General features: G+C 51.1%; 1 protein-coding gene across 1 annotated transcript in view; it reads right to left on the minus strand.

Moving 5' to 3' along the window:
- atrn (attractin) overlaps positions 1-19,554 on the minus strand; it is a 44,315-nt gene that overhangs the window by 19,569 nt on the left and 5,192 nt on the right. The window contains 21 exon segments of the mRNA XM_062557393.1: positions 1,831-1,988; positions 2,082-2,160; positions 3,652-3,746; positions 4,786-4,838; positions 5,615-5,708; positions 5,814-5,951; positions 6,137-6,382; positions 7,411-7,596; positions 7,770-7,989; positions 9,037-9,218; positions 9,313-9,451; positions 9,926-10,044; positions 10,825-11,042; positions 11,543-11,627; positions 14,014-14,168; positions 14,317-14,500; positions 14,591-14,840; positions 15,637-15,727; positions 16,507-16,675; positions 17,741-18,002; positions 19,373-19,391. Coding sequence (XP_062413377.1) covers positions 1,831-1,988; positions 2,082-2,160; positions 3,652-3,746; positions 4,786-4,838; positions 5,615-5,708; positions 5,814-5,951; positions 6,137-6,382; positions 7,411-7,596; positions 7,770-7,989; positions 9,037-9,218; positions 9,313-9,451; positions 9,926-10,044; positions 10,825-11,042; positions 11,543-11,627; positions 14,014-14,168; positions 14,317-14,500; positions 14,591-14,840; positions 15,637-15,727; positions 16,507-16,675; positions 17,741-18,002; positions 19,373-19,391 — 3,142 coding nt within the window.

The raw sequence follows: 19,554 nt of genomic DNA on the forward strand, positions 1-19,554 counted from the left end.
AGCTTACACACAGCTCCCTCTGAATGCAGCATGTGTTTCAACTTAACATTCCACTTTGCTACTGTTTATGAAGCGCTTGCAGGCACTGCCATCTCTGCCTGCCAACTGCTGGAGTACCAGACGCCTACGAACTCCCCCCCCCCACCACACACACACACACACACACACACACACACACAGACATCCAAGGGCCGAACTGCAGTAGACCACTGAAGGCAAGGAAAGTTGTGAAGGAGAGAGGATGTGCGGACGAGGAGCCGAGGCAGAAGGAGAACGAGGGGAAGGCGTTACCTCGCTGCGGAAGGCAAAGCTCCATGGAGTGAAGGAGGAGAACGAGGCGCCAGTGGAGCGGCGTGCTACGATCCCACCGGCGAGGCGCAGGGCAAGGCGGGCCGGAGGAGGAGTCAGCAGCTGAGGAGTGAAAGCCCCCACAAGGAAGGACCTGGAGGGATGGAGGCAGGAGTTTGTTTTCCCCCCCTCCCGGCGGAGGGGAAGGAGCTTTGCATGGGGTGAGGTGGGCAACCCAGGAGTGATGGGAGAGTCTCACAGGGGGACGTTCCAGGTTCCACAGCGCCATCGTGCTCCATCGGTTTGCTCCCCTCGATGTCTGTGCACGTTTGTAACGGTGAAAAGCAAGCACGTGCGTGATCAGTTTTTTTTCACGATCTGAGCTGTGTTGATCTTTGTTCCAGGAGAAGAGGCCATTGTTGTCCACACCAGGAGAGAGAAGAGTGTTTCATCACCTTTACGCCGCGGCAACAAACCCAAAAGACAAGGCTGTGACATCGATTTCTGATATTCTGTCCCCCGAACAGAATAAAACGCCAGAGAACAGATCTTCACGAGGCAGTTATTTCTTCTCCCGTTTGTTTTCGTTGCTGCGGGGGAACGTCGGCGGTGATTTTGCAGGCTGCAGTTTGGCGACGTCTCGATATCTCGAATACGCAGCAACATCAATGGAGTTCAGCTCCGTGCTCCTCACAAAGTGCCAGCTGAGCGCAGAATATTGGAGACGGAATTCAATAAGAAGAAGAAGCAGAAACAATATCCCCAGCGGAATGATGGGGGGGGGAGGGACACAGAGCCTCATTCAGGACAGCAGCGCTGGGTTATGGACCTCGTTTCTCGTGACTGAGGCGGAGTCTGTTAACAAGTACATTTGCTGCAGTTTTGTTGCACTTTGATTGGAGAAATCCTTCGAGGGAACCAGTATTTATTCAACCCCCCCCACAGGAAAAGCACATGAAGGGGCCTCGTGTGCAGTTTTGTAGACACTTTTATTCAAAGTGCCCGACTGCATATTCGCAGGGTGAATCGTGCCGTTATCATGTTTCATGCTCTCATTGAGAGAAGCGATTCCGTCTTGGAAGGCAAACATCAGCACAGACCTGAATACGGAGAGACACATCCGCCGAAATAGTTTGGCTCTATAAATAAATCAAACCAGAAAAAAAAAAAATCAATTCTCTGTCTTTTCAACTCTCCTCTTCTGCGACGTCTCATTCGCATTCATTCATTCGTTCATTCCAAGTCGTCACCGACGTCGCCCCGTGTTGTCAAAGCACAAAGCCTCCCGTTTATAGATTCCGAGCGCCGGCTTTCTTCCCCCCCCCTTGAATCAACGCGCCGCCCCGCCGGTGGAGGCTAAAGCTCAGCTGTCACAGCCCGGCGCGTCTTCCTGTCAGTCAGAGTTACGTCTGGGGCCGGCTGAGATGAACCCCCGAAGAGCAGCACGAAGCCTCCTCTGCCCGTGGCCTTCGGCTCACACCGAGTTGTCTTTGATTAAAACGCACTCATCCGCCGCGCCTCCAGCCTCCAGCCGGGACTCACCTGGATCTTGATGGGCCACGTGAAGTTGCTGACGTAGACGAAGAAGGTGATGTTCGGGCTGTTGCGGAAGTCAAAGTTCTCGTTGGAGAAGCTGTCTTTGAACTCCTTGATGTTGCTGCGGGAGACGATGGGGACCTCCTCCCCGGCCTGGGTGCCTGCTGAGAGACAAGACGGAGGGGGGGGGAGACGCGTCACGAGGGCGAGGACACGGGGGCGAAGGGACGCTACGTCCCGGAGGAGGCGACTCCTACCGGTGAAGCTCGTGGACCAGGTGATGTTCAGGTTGAAGTTCTTCGAGGCGTTGATGAACATGTCCAGATCCCGGTTGGGCTGAGGAGGGACAGAGGACACAGAAAGCAGGCGGTCACCTTCATCATCATCATCATCATTTAAAAACCTCTTTTCCTTACTGTAAATGCAGGGCACATAATAATCCCCCCCCCCGACAGCAGTTTGCAGCTGTACAAACCGTTGCTTTAGGGCACATCTGCATTGCTAATGAAAGCGATATTAGCAAAGCAAATGTTTGAGCAGCAGTCGACGAGGAGAACGATCGCCATTAAAAGGCTACAACGATGGAGGATTCACACCTCGGTTTAGTTGTTGTTTGGTTTAATTGCAATTTTGGGTAAACTGTAAAATCCTTATGTAGAAACATCTCACTACCTCATGTAGCGGCTCCTCTGAGGTAAAAAAATGTTGGTAGAGGGGGGTGGGTGGTGGTGGTGGTGGTGGTGGGGGGGGGGGGGGGGGTACCATCTGCAATATTTAATCCAATCCTTGTGCTTCTGTTTGAGCTCCAGATGCTGCAGCTGTGTGAACACGACTGGAGCCGCTTCCATTCACAGGGAAACATCTGTGATGATGAGGGCAGTTCTGCATTTCTTTCTTTTGTCATATTATATACGACTTGATATGGGGGGGGGGGGGGGGGGGGCTGTGCTATATTGGCTACGACTGTTCTTTAGTGGCTCGTTATATTCTAATAACAACCTCATGTTTATGTGGTTGTACCTTCTCATGTGATCTTAAATCTGTGTTTATAAGGGTTTCTGCCTTGATAATCAAAAGTTTCTTTCTTTGTGCTAAGTTAGAAAATGTTGCCCTGTCCTGCTGAAGAATTCAAGTCAGAGACAGTCTGGCAGGATGGGGGTTCCTGTCTGGACTTGATTTAAGAGTCGGGACCCGCACGGACAAACAGAGGTTTCTCTGTGTGTATTGATAAGGGGATCGGATTCTGTTCTGATTTAGGAAGCAAGGTCAGCGGGTCAACTAGCAGCAGATGTGTAAGATAAGGCGGGAGGGCCACACCACACTTCATACAACACTCATACTTTTTTCATTGTTTACGTTAGGCAAGGTGGTCTGGACATTGGATGTGACCGGATCCTTAGAGGCGGGGGGAGAATGTTCATCCCCTACGCCAGCTTAGGGCCAATAGAAATCTTTTCTTTGTCTTTTGGGTTATAAAACATTATGTTCTTGCTGATGTTAGTTAGTGTGTGTTCTTCCGGCCTGCGGGCCGGTAGGATTGCTCCTGCCTTTGCAAACGCAGCGCTTATACTTGACCTGTGATCTGATGAATAAATCTACCAGAACGAGAGAAGTAGTTTGGCTGAATTCTTCCAGACGTCCCCATCCAGGCTTCCAATTTTTGAACACGAGCCTCTCTTTTAAAATTACTAACAGCCTTCAACTTGACTTTAATAAACCATTAATTAATCATTTTACGTTCTTTCTTGTTATCATCACGACTACATCGGTAAAAAAAAAAAAACAACAACAACGTGAGGAGAAGAGGAGGACCATCTTGGACAGTACCTCCTCGGGCGTGGCCACGAAGTTGATGGCGGTGTAGTGGCGGTCGTCCTCCTGCGACAGGCTGAAGGTGAACTGGTAGTCGATGAGGAGCGTGTCTGGAGGGCGAGACAAAAGAAGAAGAAGTCACACAAGAACACAGAATTACTTTAAAAAGGAAATGTCAATGAAGTAAAAAAAAGAATATATTTAATAATATTTGGATTTACAACGGTTACAATTAACTGAAAATGATGTCATTTAAGTGAATGGAATACCAACATATTGATGGAAAGGGAAATCAAACGTAACGGATCAACAAGGCAGCAAAGCAGCAGCATTTTAAAAGCTTAAATGCGCTTCATCCTTCGTCTGGTTTCATCCGACCAACAAGAATCCTCCAGAAACTCAATGCTCAAATCGAACAGAGATGGAGGGAGTTTCTTTCCTTTGATTTCCTCCGATCGACCTCACGCCTGGAGGTCGCATCGCGATGGACTCGGGGGGAGGGGGTGGGGTCGAGTGTGAAGTTGTCCGGATTAGCGGCTCTGGAGAAAGCTGCGAGCAACAACACCCCCGACCGAGCAATCCGGTGAAGAGAAACTTCAAAAACACGAGAGATAAGCAGCAGAATCGGACCGAGCCGGATTCACGTGACACACGGAAAGTTCTGGGCTTTTTACTTGGTTAAATAAACTTAGAATAAGCAAAGAGGTTTCTCCAAGTTATTTATAGGCTGATTACTGAATGAGTTAAAAGTTGCATTAAAATCTGCAAATCTTTTCATGAGAGGCAGCAACGATCTGAGATTTCAATCTTTCATTAACTTTTCATTAACTAACCATCGAATCGTTCCAGCATGAACATTAATATTATGTATTTAGTTTTGTCCACTCCTGCAGGTCTGCCAGCAGTCAGAAACGCATCCCTACTTATCCTAAAAAACACAATTAAATGATTTAAATAAGAAGTGTTGCATGGATCAGGGAGGACGACGTCGGTGGAATTCTGCTGTTCTACGAGACCCGAGAGGAATGATGATGACAGCAGACCAATCTGCAGCGTCATCGCAGGACGGGGGGGGGAGGGGGGGGGCTTCGAGAAGTGGGGAAACTAAATGACACACACACACAGGTTAATAATTGGAATTCCACTTACAGTAGCATGTTCCTTTGAGGGGGTTGCCTTGGTAACGATTCTCGACTTCGCACCTTGAAGCGGGGGGGGGGGGGGGGGTGAAGGCAAATGAGGCGTAACATGAGAGAGGAGAGGGAGGAAGAAGAAAAGGCTAATTATGATGATTTAATTGCCGATAAAAAGGAGGCGGGGGTTTTCTCCTTCAGTCCCAACGAGAAGCGAAGGATGAAATAAAGGAAGCGATGCTTTCTGTCCTCAAAAGAGACTCCATTTCATAGCGATGATTTGTGAAGCTTGTCTCTCAAGTTTTTAATGGGTTTTGAGACATCTTATGGTAATGAAGGCCAGCATTAAGATCACTAATGAACAGCTGCTATTGCTGAATGCCAAAAAAGAACGGGAGGGGGGGGGGGGGGGGTTCTGAGTCTTAAAACATATTGGCAAGTTCGTGTTCTACTTTTTCTACACATAATTACATTCTAAATCCCTTGGATTTAAATTCTCTAACTCTGAATCAGAAGTAAAGTTGTAGAGTCGTTGAATATTCCACGACCATCTGGCTAAAAATAAAACCTTTAAAAAAAAAAAAAAAGCTTCATTCTAGACTGTCGACTCAAATAAATCATTTTCATGAACCAGATCCCTAAAAACTTTAAATTCTGCTCTCCTCAGAGTCACATGACGAACGTTCTGTGAAAGTCAGCCTCAACTTCAGAGCGGTCGTGAAAAGGTCTGCATAGAATGTGGAGTCCCAATACTTTAAAAAAAAATTTTTTTACACAATATCACACAACTGTGGGGGCCGTGTTGGATTTTTATAAAAATACATCTCAGGGGAGGGGCGACTCACAGGTGGCAGCGGTCTCCTTTGATGCCCTTGGTGGTGCAGAAGCACTTCCCGTTGTTGGGGTTGCACATGCTGGCGTGGCTGTTGCACTTGCAGGCTGAAGACGAGACACATACGACATATAAAAGCGCACCAGGGAGGCACCACCGCATTGACCAGAGCATTGAGCGCAGGAGAGGGGGTGGGGGGGGGGTTAACTCACGCTGGCAGCTGCCCCCGTTGGTCGGGTCTCCGTAGAAGCCGGAGATGCAGCTCTCGCAGCTGCGGCCGGTGGTCAGGTCCTCGCACTTCTCGCACACGCTCTGGTTGACGCACTGGCTGTGGCCGTTGCACTGGCAGGCTGCCGGGTGGGGGGGGGGGGGGGGGGGGAGGAGGAGGAGGGGGCGGGGGGGGGGGGGGGCACAGAGCGTCAACGCGTTTACGGAGGTTGCTTTTGACTTATTTCACTAAACAGGTCCATCATCAACTAGTGACTTCTCCACACTAATAAACACTTCTCCACCCAGAGGGCCTCGGTGGAGCTACCTGGGCAGTGGATGAAGGACCAGTTGTATCTGGCCTCGCCGGGGCACATGCTGGCGTTGAGGGCGGGCTGCGGGGCGGCGGGCAGGCCGGGCAGGGTGGAGGGGGCCGGCACGGCGGTCTGGAAGGGCCCGCGGTACGAGCCCTCGATGCACTGGCCCCTGCCCGTGTTGCCCGGGTCGGTGCACCACCCGCAGCCCGGCTGGTCCAGGCAGTGGCCACAGGTCCGGTAGCCGGAGCAGTTCTCCGCTGCGGGGCAGAGGACACGGCCAAGGACGGGAAAGGCCTCCGTTAACGTGTTGTGGAGAGGGTTTGTGGATAAAAACGTCAATGGATAACAGCCATAACACCCCCGAAGGGCTCGTTCCGGACCCTTCGGCCATGTTTTTAAATTCCTTACTCGGCGCCCTCGGGGGGGGGGGTCGGATTTAATTGGCCTGCAGGGTTAAATAAATGAAAACGAGTTCTGCAAAACAAAAAAAGCTGGAGACAGAGTTATCAAAATACGAAATCTGATTATTAATCCCAATCTCATCAAGCGCCGCCGGTTAAATGTGGCTCGGCTGGAAGGTTAAAAAACATTTAACCAAGCCGCTGCGCTCCACGGAGCCCCGTTGATTTAAAGCGCCGCCTCTTCTCCTCTGAAGCCTGATTGCGATCTCTACACGTGCTCACGCCGTGGAGGAAATTAACTGCAGCGGTTTTCTTCCTCCACAAACCGTTCAATCGGAGGTTCGAACGCTCCGTCCTTCATTTCATCTTCATTTAACCGGATCGTTCAAAACGGCATTTTGAGAAAATAAGTGAGGCGATTTGTGAACGCGTTCCCGCGCGATCGATTCCACTGAAGACACGGGGGACGCCGGCTGCAGAACCGACCCGTGCGGGAAGGTGTGATCACACCGAACGGGTCGCATGGATCACAATCAGACGCTCCACTGGGGAGAGGAGCGCCGTGCCTGGAGATATCAATTCAGTGCTCAAACTTTATCCTCCACGTATGAAGACATGTATGAATGTATGTAAGTAGTGCCAAAGACACCTGGTTTCTACCCTCAAGCCCTGTTCCAATATTCCTCCACGGCTTTGCACTCCCCAAACGATCGATTCATTAAATAAACGATGACCGCAGAGGGACAGCCACCTCTCTGCAACTAGCCACGGGTCCTTTTATTGTTATTCATGCGTTTCAATATGTGCACTCAGAGGGGTTTTAATTTCCTTCTTCCCCCTCTTTATTAATGCTGTAATAATGTTTAAGCCGGGAGACGTCTTACGGGGACAGCTGTTCAGCGTGTACCACTCCATGCACTGTCCGAAGGGGAAGGAGGACACGTAGGCGTTGGAGTCGACGCACTGCTTCATGTTGCTGCACCACATGCACTCCGAGCTGCTGCCGGTGCACTCGCTGCAGGTGGCCCTGGTGGCGCACGGCGTCCGGCACTGCTTGGCGCTGTGGTTGGCTGCAGGGGGGGGGGGGGGGGCACAATCTCACCTTTTTAACCTTTAAGTCTGTTTTCTCTCTTTCGTTTGGTTTTTGCTAGATTTGCATGAATCATCTCAGAGCTGCGACCTTTAGATTTAAAGCCGACATCGGCCCACGTGCATCCCGTGGGCCGAGCAGCGCCGCACCCACCTGGCCGCTCGCACAGGCTGCCGTTCACCGGGTCGATGCAGGTCTGCGCCTTCAGCCCGCTGGAGGCCGGCTCCGCCAGGTAGCCGCAGAAGCCTTTGTCGCTGGGCTCCCGGGGGAGCCACTGCAGGGAGGTGTTGGTGAAGGGCGACATGTCCTCCCAGCACCAGTACGACACGTTGATTTTCCTGAGCCCCACCCACGGCGTCAACGTGGCCTTGTACTGCGAGAAAAGAAGAAAAAAACCACACCAAAAACATGGACGCGTTGTGTTTGGAGTTCACCGCCCATCTCTCGTCGACGCGCTAAACGGCGCAAACCGTGTTCGTGTCGGGGAGAACTTTCAACTGGATGTGTGAGAACTCCTTTTATTCCAGAGAAATGAGGGTCTTACCGCCTCCTCTGCCTTCAAAACCAGGAGATTACCTGGAACTCCCCAACATGATTGATTTGAGGCCGTTTCATTAGTGTGGCTTTGTGAGGGGAAATCTTCTTCCCTTACTTAGGTTAGGTAGCCCGTGTGGGGGCTCCGGGGCGACACACAGAAACTACAGCACGGCTGGAGGTCACCACACGTGACCCGGCGGTGCTTCTTCCACACACTCCTGGAACATGCGACGCTATTCAGCGACGTGCAAATGTGTCCTTTATGTGGCTCTTTATTTTCAATCTCTCGGCTGCTCGTTGCAGATTCACAGCGTAGCAGAACAGCAGAAAGTGACGTGAGAAGGTCGTCTGCCGGGGAGAGGTCATCAAATCCATCCCAATGTTATTTGTGCATCCACCCCTTGAATGGATGCACAAAGTAGCACAGTAGACTTCTGACTATAACGCCTGCCTGGTTTGCTGTAGTCTGAGTACAGAGACTAAAGCAGACACAGATTGTGGGGATGGATTTGATGGAGATGGAGGAAAGGATCCGTTAATGGAACACTTGTTTCAAGCTCACTGGTCCTAAAGTCCCACATGAAGAAGAATCTGAAGAAAAGACTAAAACGGGTTTGTTTAATCTGCCTCAACATGAATATGAGCCACAGAAGAGGCTTTGAACAGGTCATTTTTATTCTTTTATCTACAATGAGAATTCTTCGGTCTTGATGTTTTTAGCGATGTCTCCTCGCTGTAACGATCTATTTCATCTCGCCCGCTCTATTCGTGTTTGATAGCTTTGCCGCTGCTGGCGTGACGACTCCATTTGCCCCAAGGAGAACATTTAAGTAGAACAGATGTGACAATTAATATCCACGTCTTCTTCCTCCTCCCTACTTACCACCACGCTCATTATCTGCAGCTCCTTCAGGACAAAGTCCACCTTCTTCTGCGTGGTCAGCGAGGCCAGGACGGCGTTGTGGCTCCTGCAGGCCAGCTTGGCGTTGTCGTAGGAGTCCTTCGCCGTGATGACCTTCAGGCACGAGTTCCCCACCAGGTGCCAGCTTTCCCCGCACACGTTTTCTGGACGGGAGAGAAGCCCGAGGGGAGTTGTGGCTAAAGGTGTCTTTGTTCACGTGGAGATATTTCATCACGCAAAAGGATGCAGGGCAGTTACCTGGCAGCGAGATGCACTCCGGGTTGCGGGTGTCCCACTGGCAGTTCTGGTCCACGGCGCAGCTCTTGCAGCTGGTTTTCTTGTTGCACACGTACATGGGGTTGTCCTTGGGGCATACGTCATACTCCCCTATGGCGCCCTGGGAAACAAAAAATGAGGTGGTAAAAACGTGGAGGTCCTGGCGGCAGCCTAAGCCGACACGACCTTTGACCTCGGCCACTTCTTCAGTTGCTACCTCTCCTGCCCGCGTGCGATGCGTCTGATCCGGAGCGTCTCTCCTTTTGGTGCTTCACTTACTCACCAAGCACAAAAATCAAACTGGTTTGCGTCTAAGTGAGAAGGTCACGAAACGCAGCTCGGAGAAAGATTGAAAAGCTTGAAGCCGCAATGGGAGCGAAGCGCTTCGTGTGTCGGATTACTGCGGGGGCGAGTGCCGCTAGGAGAGCTGCAGGGAGACACATCAACTGTCGTATCGCATCTAAACGAGCAGGGATTTTTTTAAAATCAAAAGGCAGAGTGTCGTCGGGCTCTTCGGGTGAATTAAGAACGCGACCTGCGTGTGACACGTGAGACGCGCGTTACCGAAGTGCGCGACGAGTCGGCGGTTTCTCACCGTGGAGGAAGTGCAGTTGCTCCCCTGAGACAAACACTGGCTGGAGCACCACTGGCAGCCGTTGGTGTTGGCGGTGCAGCTGTAGCAGTCCGTGTACTGGTCGCACCTCTCGTCGGCATCTGCTCATTTGTGAAGAGCGTGGGGTATCAAAATAGGTTCTAAAGTATTTGATCATTTAGGTAATGTAAAAAAGGCTTTGGATTGTTACATTTCCGACAGTCCTTGAACACACCATGTGCAACGAGCGCTTCAGTAAAAAAAAAGAAAAGCAACCAAACTGAAGAATTGCAAAATGTTAAGATGAGCTAATATTCACACTTAAGTACAATATTTAAATATGACCATCATGCCCTTTGAAATAAATGTAGTGGAATGACCAACATTCCCTGCAAAGTATTTCATAATAAGAATGATGATGATTGTGGTTGAATTAATGCACTCAGTTCCGTTCCACCACTGCCACACTTCCCAATTCTCACATTTCAATGTGTTGATCTATAGTTTCTATCAACGTAATTCCTGCTAAATGGAAGCATACAGACTTGAACCGCCGGTCACCAGTCGGGGGGGGGGGGGGGGGGGGGGGGAGCAGGCTTACTGTCAGACAGCAGCCGAGAGGAAAGGCCTCTCTGGTATTAAACGTGGCCGATGGATATTCTGCTGCACAGCTTCCATCTGCCATCGCTTCTGGAGGAGCCGACAGCGGAAAGCGAGTGTGTCCGCAATGGGGGGGGGGGGGGGGAGATTTTATTCCATTTGTGACAAATGGCAAAAGGAAGACAATGCCCGAGCTAACAAATAAAGTGCGAGGCTGATCTGAGCCGTTTTGAGCCAGAAATGACTACTACGTTACTTACACAAACCAACACTTCAAAAAAGGTGCAGGGCCGGACACTTACACGATCGGGTGCTGCAGGAGGCCGGCTGCTCCCCCCCTCCGTCAGCGCCCCCCGCCCAGGGCAGGCAGCTCCCCTCGGTGTCGTTCCACACGCAGTGGATCCCCGGCCAGGCCCGGCCGCAGGCCTCCGGGCCGGAGAAGGCGGCGCAGCTGGGCGAGGTGTAGGCCAGGACGTCGCTGAGCAGCAGGCTGTTGAAGCCGCCGAACACGTACATCACGCTGGGAGGGGGGGGGGGGGGGGGGGGGGGCAGGAGAGCGGAGACGTTAGAGGGCTACAAAGGGGTGGGGGGGGTAAGTGCTCTTCTTCTTCTTCTTCTCTGACTTACTCAAACAAGCTAACCTTCATATTTCACCCTCAACATTTAACCCAAAACAACATTTTCACAGAGTTCTGTTTGTTCTCTAAATCGTGACCTATTCTCCACATGACTTATTGCATCACTTTGTCTGTGAAACGGCGGCCCTGAAGCAGGCGATGGAGCCGCATTAAATGGAGGCGCGGATCTCTGGAACAACCCCCAGAGGGAGAGGAGTCATCGCCGAGGATCGGTGTTGATATTTGATGCGTTCTTTACAACAGGATGTAGACGAGAGTAAAATAGTGACAAATTAAAATAGGTCAGACCAGTAGAATCCTATTGGAGCAATGGAAGTCTGAGTATTTGTGTCTTTGTTTCTACCGGTGGTGAAGTCCGTACTCCTTCGTTCTACACCGTCACCTGTCACTGACGACCGCCGAGTGTCCGAAGCGGTTGAGGTCGTGGAAAAGGTCCGGGCGAGGCAGCGTCGTCCACTCGTCACACGCTGCAACCAGGACATGAGAGAGCGAGAAGAGCGGTCAGGACACAGCTTGTACAACTCCATGTAGTGGATGCTCCTTTGCAGCACTTTGTATTCATTTTGTATCTCTTTGTATTTACTTTGTGTCTCTTCGTATTCATTTTGTATCTCTTTGCAGTGACTTTGGGTCTCTGCAGTTTCTTGAGTCACTTTATTATTATGTGGTATCCCTGTATAGATCCTCTATGTCATTTTGTGTCTCCTCGTGGTTGCTTAACACTTTCTTGAAGTATTTTAGTTGAAGAGCGCAGGGGTCCTCAGCTTCCTCTCGGGTTGGGTTTGATTGGCAGGTCCTAATCAGCTGAAGCTTACTTAAGGACTAAAAGGTTGTGGTCTGTTTGTCTCTAAAACCAGGACTTAAGTGTGTCCTCGGTTGGACATATTATCCGTCTGTTGGAAAAATGTCCCGGTTAAACTTGTGTGCCTATCAATATTTTAAGCTTACAGACTTATTCCTGCATTAGGACCATCAGTATTTATTTATATACGTTTGTGATAAATAAGAATCCCCTTCCTGAACATTGATTAGGTCATTAAACCTTCTCAGGCAGCAAAAACAACCAAAACAGATGGAAAACTTTGGTCACTTGTTATTTAGAACTCGGCTTAATGAGATCGGATGAAAGGATTTGAAAGGAGACGGATGTGCATGCGGGAGTGAGATTTAATCGAATACTATTGAATGCAGTGGTTCCTGTTTCGACCGGCCGGATCATTTGTTTTCTCGAGTAGTTTTTAAATGCAAAAACAAGTCGCCGTGTCCAATTTCTCACTATAGATAAAGTTAGAGGAAAAGAAAAAAGAAACGTCCGTGAGAAGAAGGCCGTGCACGCCGTCTCCGACTCACACGCAGGAGGACGGCGCCCTCTGGTGGCACGCAACCGTACATCGGGGGGGGGGGGGGGGGGGGGGGGATTTATTGTGACGCCGTCTTCCAATGTCAGGACAGCGGACGGCCCTTAAGCTATAATTGAGTTGGGCTGATTAGTTCTGGACGCCAGCCCGTCTCCCCGTAATTAGCAGAGAATTAGAGCGCTGCTCTGCTGACACCGACTGCAGCTGGCCGGTGCAGGTGAGGAAAACAGCCTACTGGTCTTTTTTTGTTTTGTTTAATTACAGACTCCTGCAGGGGACGAGCGGGGAGGACAGAGGGGGGTGGGGTGGTGGGGCTGTGGGGGGGACAATAAGACTTTTTAATTGTTTCTAATTCCTAAAGTTTCACTCAAATGTGAAGTCTCCGGGGAAATCACAAACACAAATTTGTTTCCTGCGGCGTGAGATGAGTTTAGTCTCACTATGCCAATCAAGGAGGGAGGACATGTGGTGAATGCAGAACGGGGGGGGGGGGGGGGGGCACTACGCTCAGCCAGATCGATGTGCTCTCGTCGCCCCGGGAACCACGGAGCCCAAAGAGCCCAGAGGACGACTCGGCCCCAAACAGCCACTTGTAGAGGAAGGAGGGGGGAGGAGGAGGGGATATTGCAATTTTTCTGCCTGTCAATCACCATCGTAATGAGACAGAAATAGCAGAACGTCCTGAGGACTTTTTTTGCAGCCCGCAGGGAGTTCTCCCCCCCCACGTGCAGACGGACCGAAGCCTCCCATTAATGAGCAGCTTAGCGCCGCAGCACTCAATCCACAGCAATAAATGGCAGGCGGGCCGAACAAAGTGAGGACGTCAGCGTGGTTTCTGACAAAGACCCGCCAACTTCTATCAGGGCGCGTAATGAGGAGGCAAAAATAAATAGAAAAATACACTACACCCCCCAGCCATCAGCTTCCAATGATCTTATTTAACCAGAAAATGTATTTCTTCTCACTCTACAAAATCTTATCTTTCCCCTTGAAGACGCGTCTTTCCTTTGAGCCACTAATAAAACACAGATAGAGGGACTAATGAAAGAATGTGCTGTAACTGGCTCACAGTGGCATTTGGGTTTTTTATCAGGAGCCTTCGTAATCATTTTTGGGGGATTTAAGTAACTACGGAGGAGCCGTGATCGCATCTTACAGGAATAAGCGGGTCTCTCTTATCTTTTATACATTTTCATTCACAGTGCTTAACGACATAGGGCTTAAAAATAAATATATTGTCTTTCAGCGGAATCCTATTTAATCCTATTGGGAGATATCATGATACACAATTACTTTGCTTAAATCTAACTAACTTTCTCAATGAGAGGATTAAACGTCAAAGTATTTCATTAATCAAAGAGGGGACAAAAGCATGTGGTTGTTTCGTAAAGAGAATTCATTCATTTAACTAGCAACTAGCACGCATTTTGAGATCTATGTAACATTAGACGGTTTGGGCCTTTAGGGAGAGGGGGGGGGGAGGGGGGGTACTGACCCAGACTGTAGGCCAGGAAGTCGGAGGAGAAGCACTTGGCGCCGTGGCTCGAGGACGTGTCGTTGTGCGTGTTCCCTCCGAACACCAGCATGGCGCCGCTCACCATCACCGCGGTGTGCAGGTAGCGGAAGAAGCCGCTGTCCCTCAGGATGGTCCTGCAGGCGCAACCATGGAGGTCAGAGGGCAGTTTAAGAGGCTTCTTCTCGACCATCTAAAACAACCTTTTCACAGCTAACGGATTGATTTGTCTTATTATCGTTCACACGCCACGAGGGTCAGAGGTCAGATAGGCGCGTCCCTCACCACTTCCTCCTGTCCACGTGGAACTTGTACAGGTCCCCGGCGAGGCCGTACTTGTTGGCGTTGAAGGCCTTGTAGCCCCCGTTGATGTAGATGCCTCTGGTGCCCGGGTCGAAGACGCTGCTGTGGCCGTAGCCGCCCTGAACCAGGGCCCCGTCCGTGGGCACCACGCTCCAGGTGTTGGCGGCTGGGGGGGGGGCACAGAAAGACGTTTGCTAAGCCTCATGGGTAAACTCTTGAACACGAGTCGCTCTCTCTCTCCGCGCCCCCGACCTACCGATGTTGTACTCCTGCACCTGGCTGATGTAACCGTACAGAGGACAGTGTCCGAACACCACCAGCATGACGGGGCTGTCCCCGTCCCGGAGGGGGGGCACGATGTGGGCAGAGTGTCCCACCACGGCGTACTGCTCCTTGGCCCGGGGGCTCAGGAGGACCCAGGTCTGGTTCTGGATGTGGAAAACCCACAGCTGGCTGGACACGTTTCCCGTGGAGTCCATCTTTCCTCCGTACATGTAGATCTTGCCCTGGAGGAGGAGGAGGAGGAGGAGGAGCGGGACCACATCGCATTTATGACACCAAACATCAGTCCACAGCTGGATACGCTCTGTATCTCCTCCTGACCGAACCAGAACCAGAGCCGTGAGCATCAGGAACCCTACAGGCGGGATTCTCCAAGAACGACCTTCAGTACGTCCTTGACTTTGGAATAAAAGCTTTTCTGGGTACCTACAGAAAGGATTTCCCCGGTGGCGGAGCAGAATGTTCAGGTGTGTAGTATTGAACAGGGAAACCCCCCCCCAGGCCGGATCCGAGGGGGGGGTACAAGCAGCTAATTAGCTTTTCTTTATGTCTTTACATTTTAATGCTTTCACTTGATAGAGAAAAGGTTTGTTGCTTCTCCGTTTTGTCCCAAAGGACGGAGACCTGTATATGACCCATTAGTTATAGAAGGGATTATAAAAAGGAAAGGAATATGCAGCCTGATATAGATTAAGTTTGATGTTATCTAATCATTGACATTTTAGTTTCGTTATAACAGATATGTATTTTCCAGCATAATTAGATTTATTCAAATTCGGCAATTCAATCGAGAATATAAGAAAGAAAAAAGTAATCTGAGATGATTCATTAAGAAAGCTTCCAAATGACATCACATGATTTATCATTGATATCTCGTGAGATCCAGTCACCACGCTGATAACTGCTGTCATGACCCTTGAGAAGAAGCATCATCTTCAGCTCTCGTGGTTGCTGAGCGTTGTCTACACAGAGTAATGGATATGCACCACTGCCCCCCCCCCCCCTCCCCCCTCCACGTACCTCGTGGAGAGCCAGCGAGTGGCCGTACCGCGGCGTGATGGTGTGGACGGAGGGGTCAAGGGTCAGCCAGCTCTTGCTGCTGATGTTATACCTAGAAAAAGAAAAGGAGGGAGGTGAGATGACCACGAGGTCCTGGACGGTCCTATTCCCGCTTTGGTCCCTCAAGTCTCAACTCTTTGTCATCTGTGGATGCAGCTGGAGCCGCTTTAACAAAGGGTTTGGTTGCTTTGCTTTGTCAAACCCAAACCAGGTGACAAACACAAGCCCTGCCCATCTGCTCCTATGTGGTCTCCTCTGAACACAAGGGCCGTAAATAAACTGAATACGAGCCAAAGGCAAAACGGGCTGGGAGGGGGTTCGGGGTGAAGCGCATCGCCCATCCTGTAATTTGACGGTTTTAATCACATCCTTCGGTCTGCGCGGTGCACAGAGACGACCCCGGAGGACGGGGGGGGGGGGGGGGGGAACAAGTTGTCCCTTCGTCTGCTGGCAAAACAAATTCGGTCCGACTGTCTCCAAGCATTCTGACAGAACGTGTTAAAGTGGATAAATCAGGAGGCCGAATTGATCACGGGACAAGTGAGGCATCGACTGCACCCCCCGACCCCCCCCCCGTCCCACCCGGCCGCCGCAGCGTGCTGACACAACCCTTTGGATGGGATGTTTATGGGCCGCTGCAGGATATTTGTTCCCATTTCACGTCTGGATCTCAGAGTGTTTGAAAGCGTTCGCGTTTTCTTCGGTTTCAGAGACGCTGTTTCGGCAGCACATCCCCTACGGTTGCCTAGCAACAGCCGCCCTCCAGTCTCCGCGGCTCCCTCGGAATAAAGTCAAAGAGTGGGATGGTTGGGGGGAGGGTTGCACACTCACGCTTTGACCATGTGATAATCGGAGGAGTTGAAGACGTAGCCCCCGATGACCCACATGAGGCCCTGGTCCACCACGGCCTTGTGGGAAGCCCTGGCCAGCCCGGCCTCGGCGTGCTCCTCCCGGGTCCAGAAGGACGAGTTGGCCGGCACTGAGACGAGGCAGTCCGGACCTGAGGGGAGAGGGGGGGGGTTTGCACTTATGTATGATTAACACGATAAACTCATTGGCCTTAGAGAGAAACGTATAAACAGACCGTCTCAAGAGAGATTAAACAAAGAGAATCTGCATCAAAGGAAGAAAGTTTTACGAAGGCCAAACTTTCCTGCCAGGAGCGTTTAGGATGTCGGGCATAACTTCTTACCATGTAATGAAAAACTACACACAATCAATATATATATATATATATATATATAAAATCAATGATTGCTTCCTCCTTATGGAAGAAAGAGGAGAACAGAAGGGAGCTTCAGAAGCATTTTAAACCTTTAGATTACACAGTAATTAAGCAGCTGTGGAGTAATTCAGCAAACTGAAAAAGTGGTTCCTAAAGTTTTAGGACAGTAGTTCCTCATTAGTGTAACCACAGACTTCTCTCTATGAGCATCTATTTCAGCAGACAAACTACGTAGGCGTGACTGATTGAGCGGACCGACGCTTTCCTTCCTGAGAACAATGAGCTTAAACCAGAGTCCTCGGGAAGAAGAAAAAACTGTTTTTGAACTGATTAGAGCAGAAAACAAGTCCTAAAAAGTTCAAAAAGTCCATCTGAGGTCTGTCAGATTACAGGAGTGGAGGCTTCATAATACTGTTATTAAATCATATTGAATTATAGCCATTATTCCCCAAAACAAAGGTGAGGTTTTTTAGATAAAAACAGACATTAATAGTGTTGCATTGGGTAAAAATGACATCCTTTTTGCACTGACCTCACCTCTCTGTCCTCTGGTTTCTACGGTGTTCTGTTACACGGGGATCAGCATAAACACTGCGCCCCCCCCCACCCCCAGCCCAACGCATCGGCGTCAGCTGAAGCCGAAACGATCCAACTCATCATTAACACCTGCCTCTCACCCCCAATTACACCTCCAGCCAGTTGGGGCGGGCCCTAAAGAGGCCTCGGCTCGGCCCGCGTTTGCGTACCTGCGACGGCACGGCATCTAATCTTCTTTATTCAGCTGAAAGCTGCGCAAACAGCGTCACTATGAACACCCCCCCCCCCAAAACACCCACCCACCTTGCCACCCGTCCCTGCAGACGCAGGCCTTGCCCTGGCAGCGGCCTCGCTCCGGGTAGCCGCAGTCGGCGGCGCAGTAGGGGACGTCGCAGGCGGCGCCCTTCCAGTTGTCGTCGCACTCGCAGCGCACCGAGCCGGTGGCGTTGCTCACGCGGCACTCGCCGCGGCCCGAGCAGTTGTTGGGACATGTGTTCACCTGAAGGGAGGGGGAGGGGGTGGGGCGTGAGAGGCGAGTGAGATACAAGGGGTTCTGAAATACAGACTGAATAAAACATCAGGGATGTGTATCAACCGCAGAGGCTCTCAGGTAAAGGATGAATGAATAAATAAAAGCAAACCTCTGTCTAACAGCCTTAAAGGGGACACAGCATGAAATATTCACCTTTACAGCGCTGGCTCATGCAACTACCAACAAACTGTGAAATAAGACCTTACTGTGGGCTGCTCGCTCATGTATGTGTGTATGCGTCTAAGTAACTTGTAAACAAGTATGTTGTGAACCTTAAAATGAGCACGTTTGCACTTTGATGGCCGCCTGCCCTGAAACAGAGCGAGCTGGAGGCGGAGCTAGCTGGCAGACGCCAGGGTCACTGCAGGGAACAGCAGAGCAGATTGTGAACTCAGCTGGTCAGCAATGCAGAACGGCACTGAGGACACTCCTCGTCCTCGCCTGGCCCTTCCTTCTCTCCTCGTCATCACAGGGTCCTTCCTTCTCTCCTCGTCATCACAGGGTCCTTCCTTCTCTCCTCGTCATCACAGGGTCCTTCCTTCTCTCCTCGTCATCACAGGGTCCTTCCTTCTCTCCTCGTCATCACAGGGTCCTTCCTTCTCTCCTCGTCATCACAGGGTCCTTCCTTCTCTCCTCGTCATCACAGGGTCCTTCCATCTCTCCTCGTCATCACAGGGTCCTTCCTTCTCTCCTCGTCATCACAGGGTCCTTCCTCTCTCCTCGTCATCACAGGGTCCTTCCTTCTCTCCTCGTCATCGCAGGTCCTTCCTTCTCCCATCGTTCTCGCCGGGCCCTTCCTTGTCTCCTCGTCCTCGCCGGGCCCTTCCTTGTCTCCTCGTCGGGTCCTTTCTTGTCTCCTCGTCATCGTAGGGTCCTTCCTTGTCTCCTCGTCATCGTAGGGTCCTTCCTTGTCTCCTCGTCATCGTAGGGTCCTTCCTTGTCTCTCGTCCTCGCCGGCCCTTCCTTGTCTCCTCGTCGGGTCCTTTCTTGTCTCCTCGTCATCGTAGGGTCCTTCCTTGTCTCCTCGTCATCGTAGGGTCCTTCCTTGTCTCCTCGTCATCGTAGGGTCCTTCCTTGTCTCCTCGTCATCGTAGGGTCCTTCTTGTCTCCTCGTCATCGTAGGGTCCTTCCTTGTCTCCTCGTCATCGTAGGGTCCTTCCTTGTCTCCTCGTCATCGTAGGGTCCTTCCTTGTCTCCTCGTCATCGTAGGGTCCTTCCTTGTCTCCTCGTCATCGTAGGGTCCTTCCTTGTCTCCTCGTCATCGCCGGGTCCTCCCTTCTCTCTTGTTACCTCTCCTTGGTGTCTCATGGTCACCACACATCGTGTCACCGTGCAAAGTGGCGTGTTTGGAGCTCGTCCGTCTCATGTTTCTTCAGCAACTTTGTGGTTTGATGTCTCCTCACCTCCCGAGACACCAAGGGCCTGGGGGCGGAGGGGCGAGGGCGGAGGGCACTTTGCTTTCATCCGACTCTGTTTCTCAGTCTGACTTCAATCCCTTTGCTATGGCAACGGTACCAGTGACAGAGGGTTAGGGACACGGGGGACGGGGAGGGGGGGTTCATCGAGTCCTTTGCAGGTGTTTTTT

Source organism: Pungitius pungitius, chromosome 14 (genome assembly GCF_949316345.1).
Source record: "Pungitius pungitius chromosome 14, fPunPun2.1, whole genome shotgun sequence".
Lineage (NCBI taxonomy): Eukaryota > Metazoa > Chordata > Actinopteri > Perciformes > Gasterosteidae > Pungitius > Pungitius pungitius.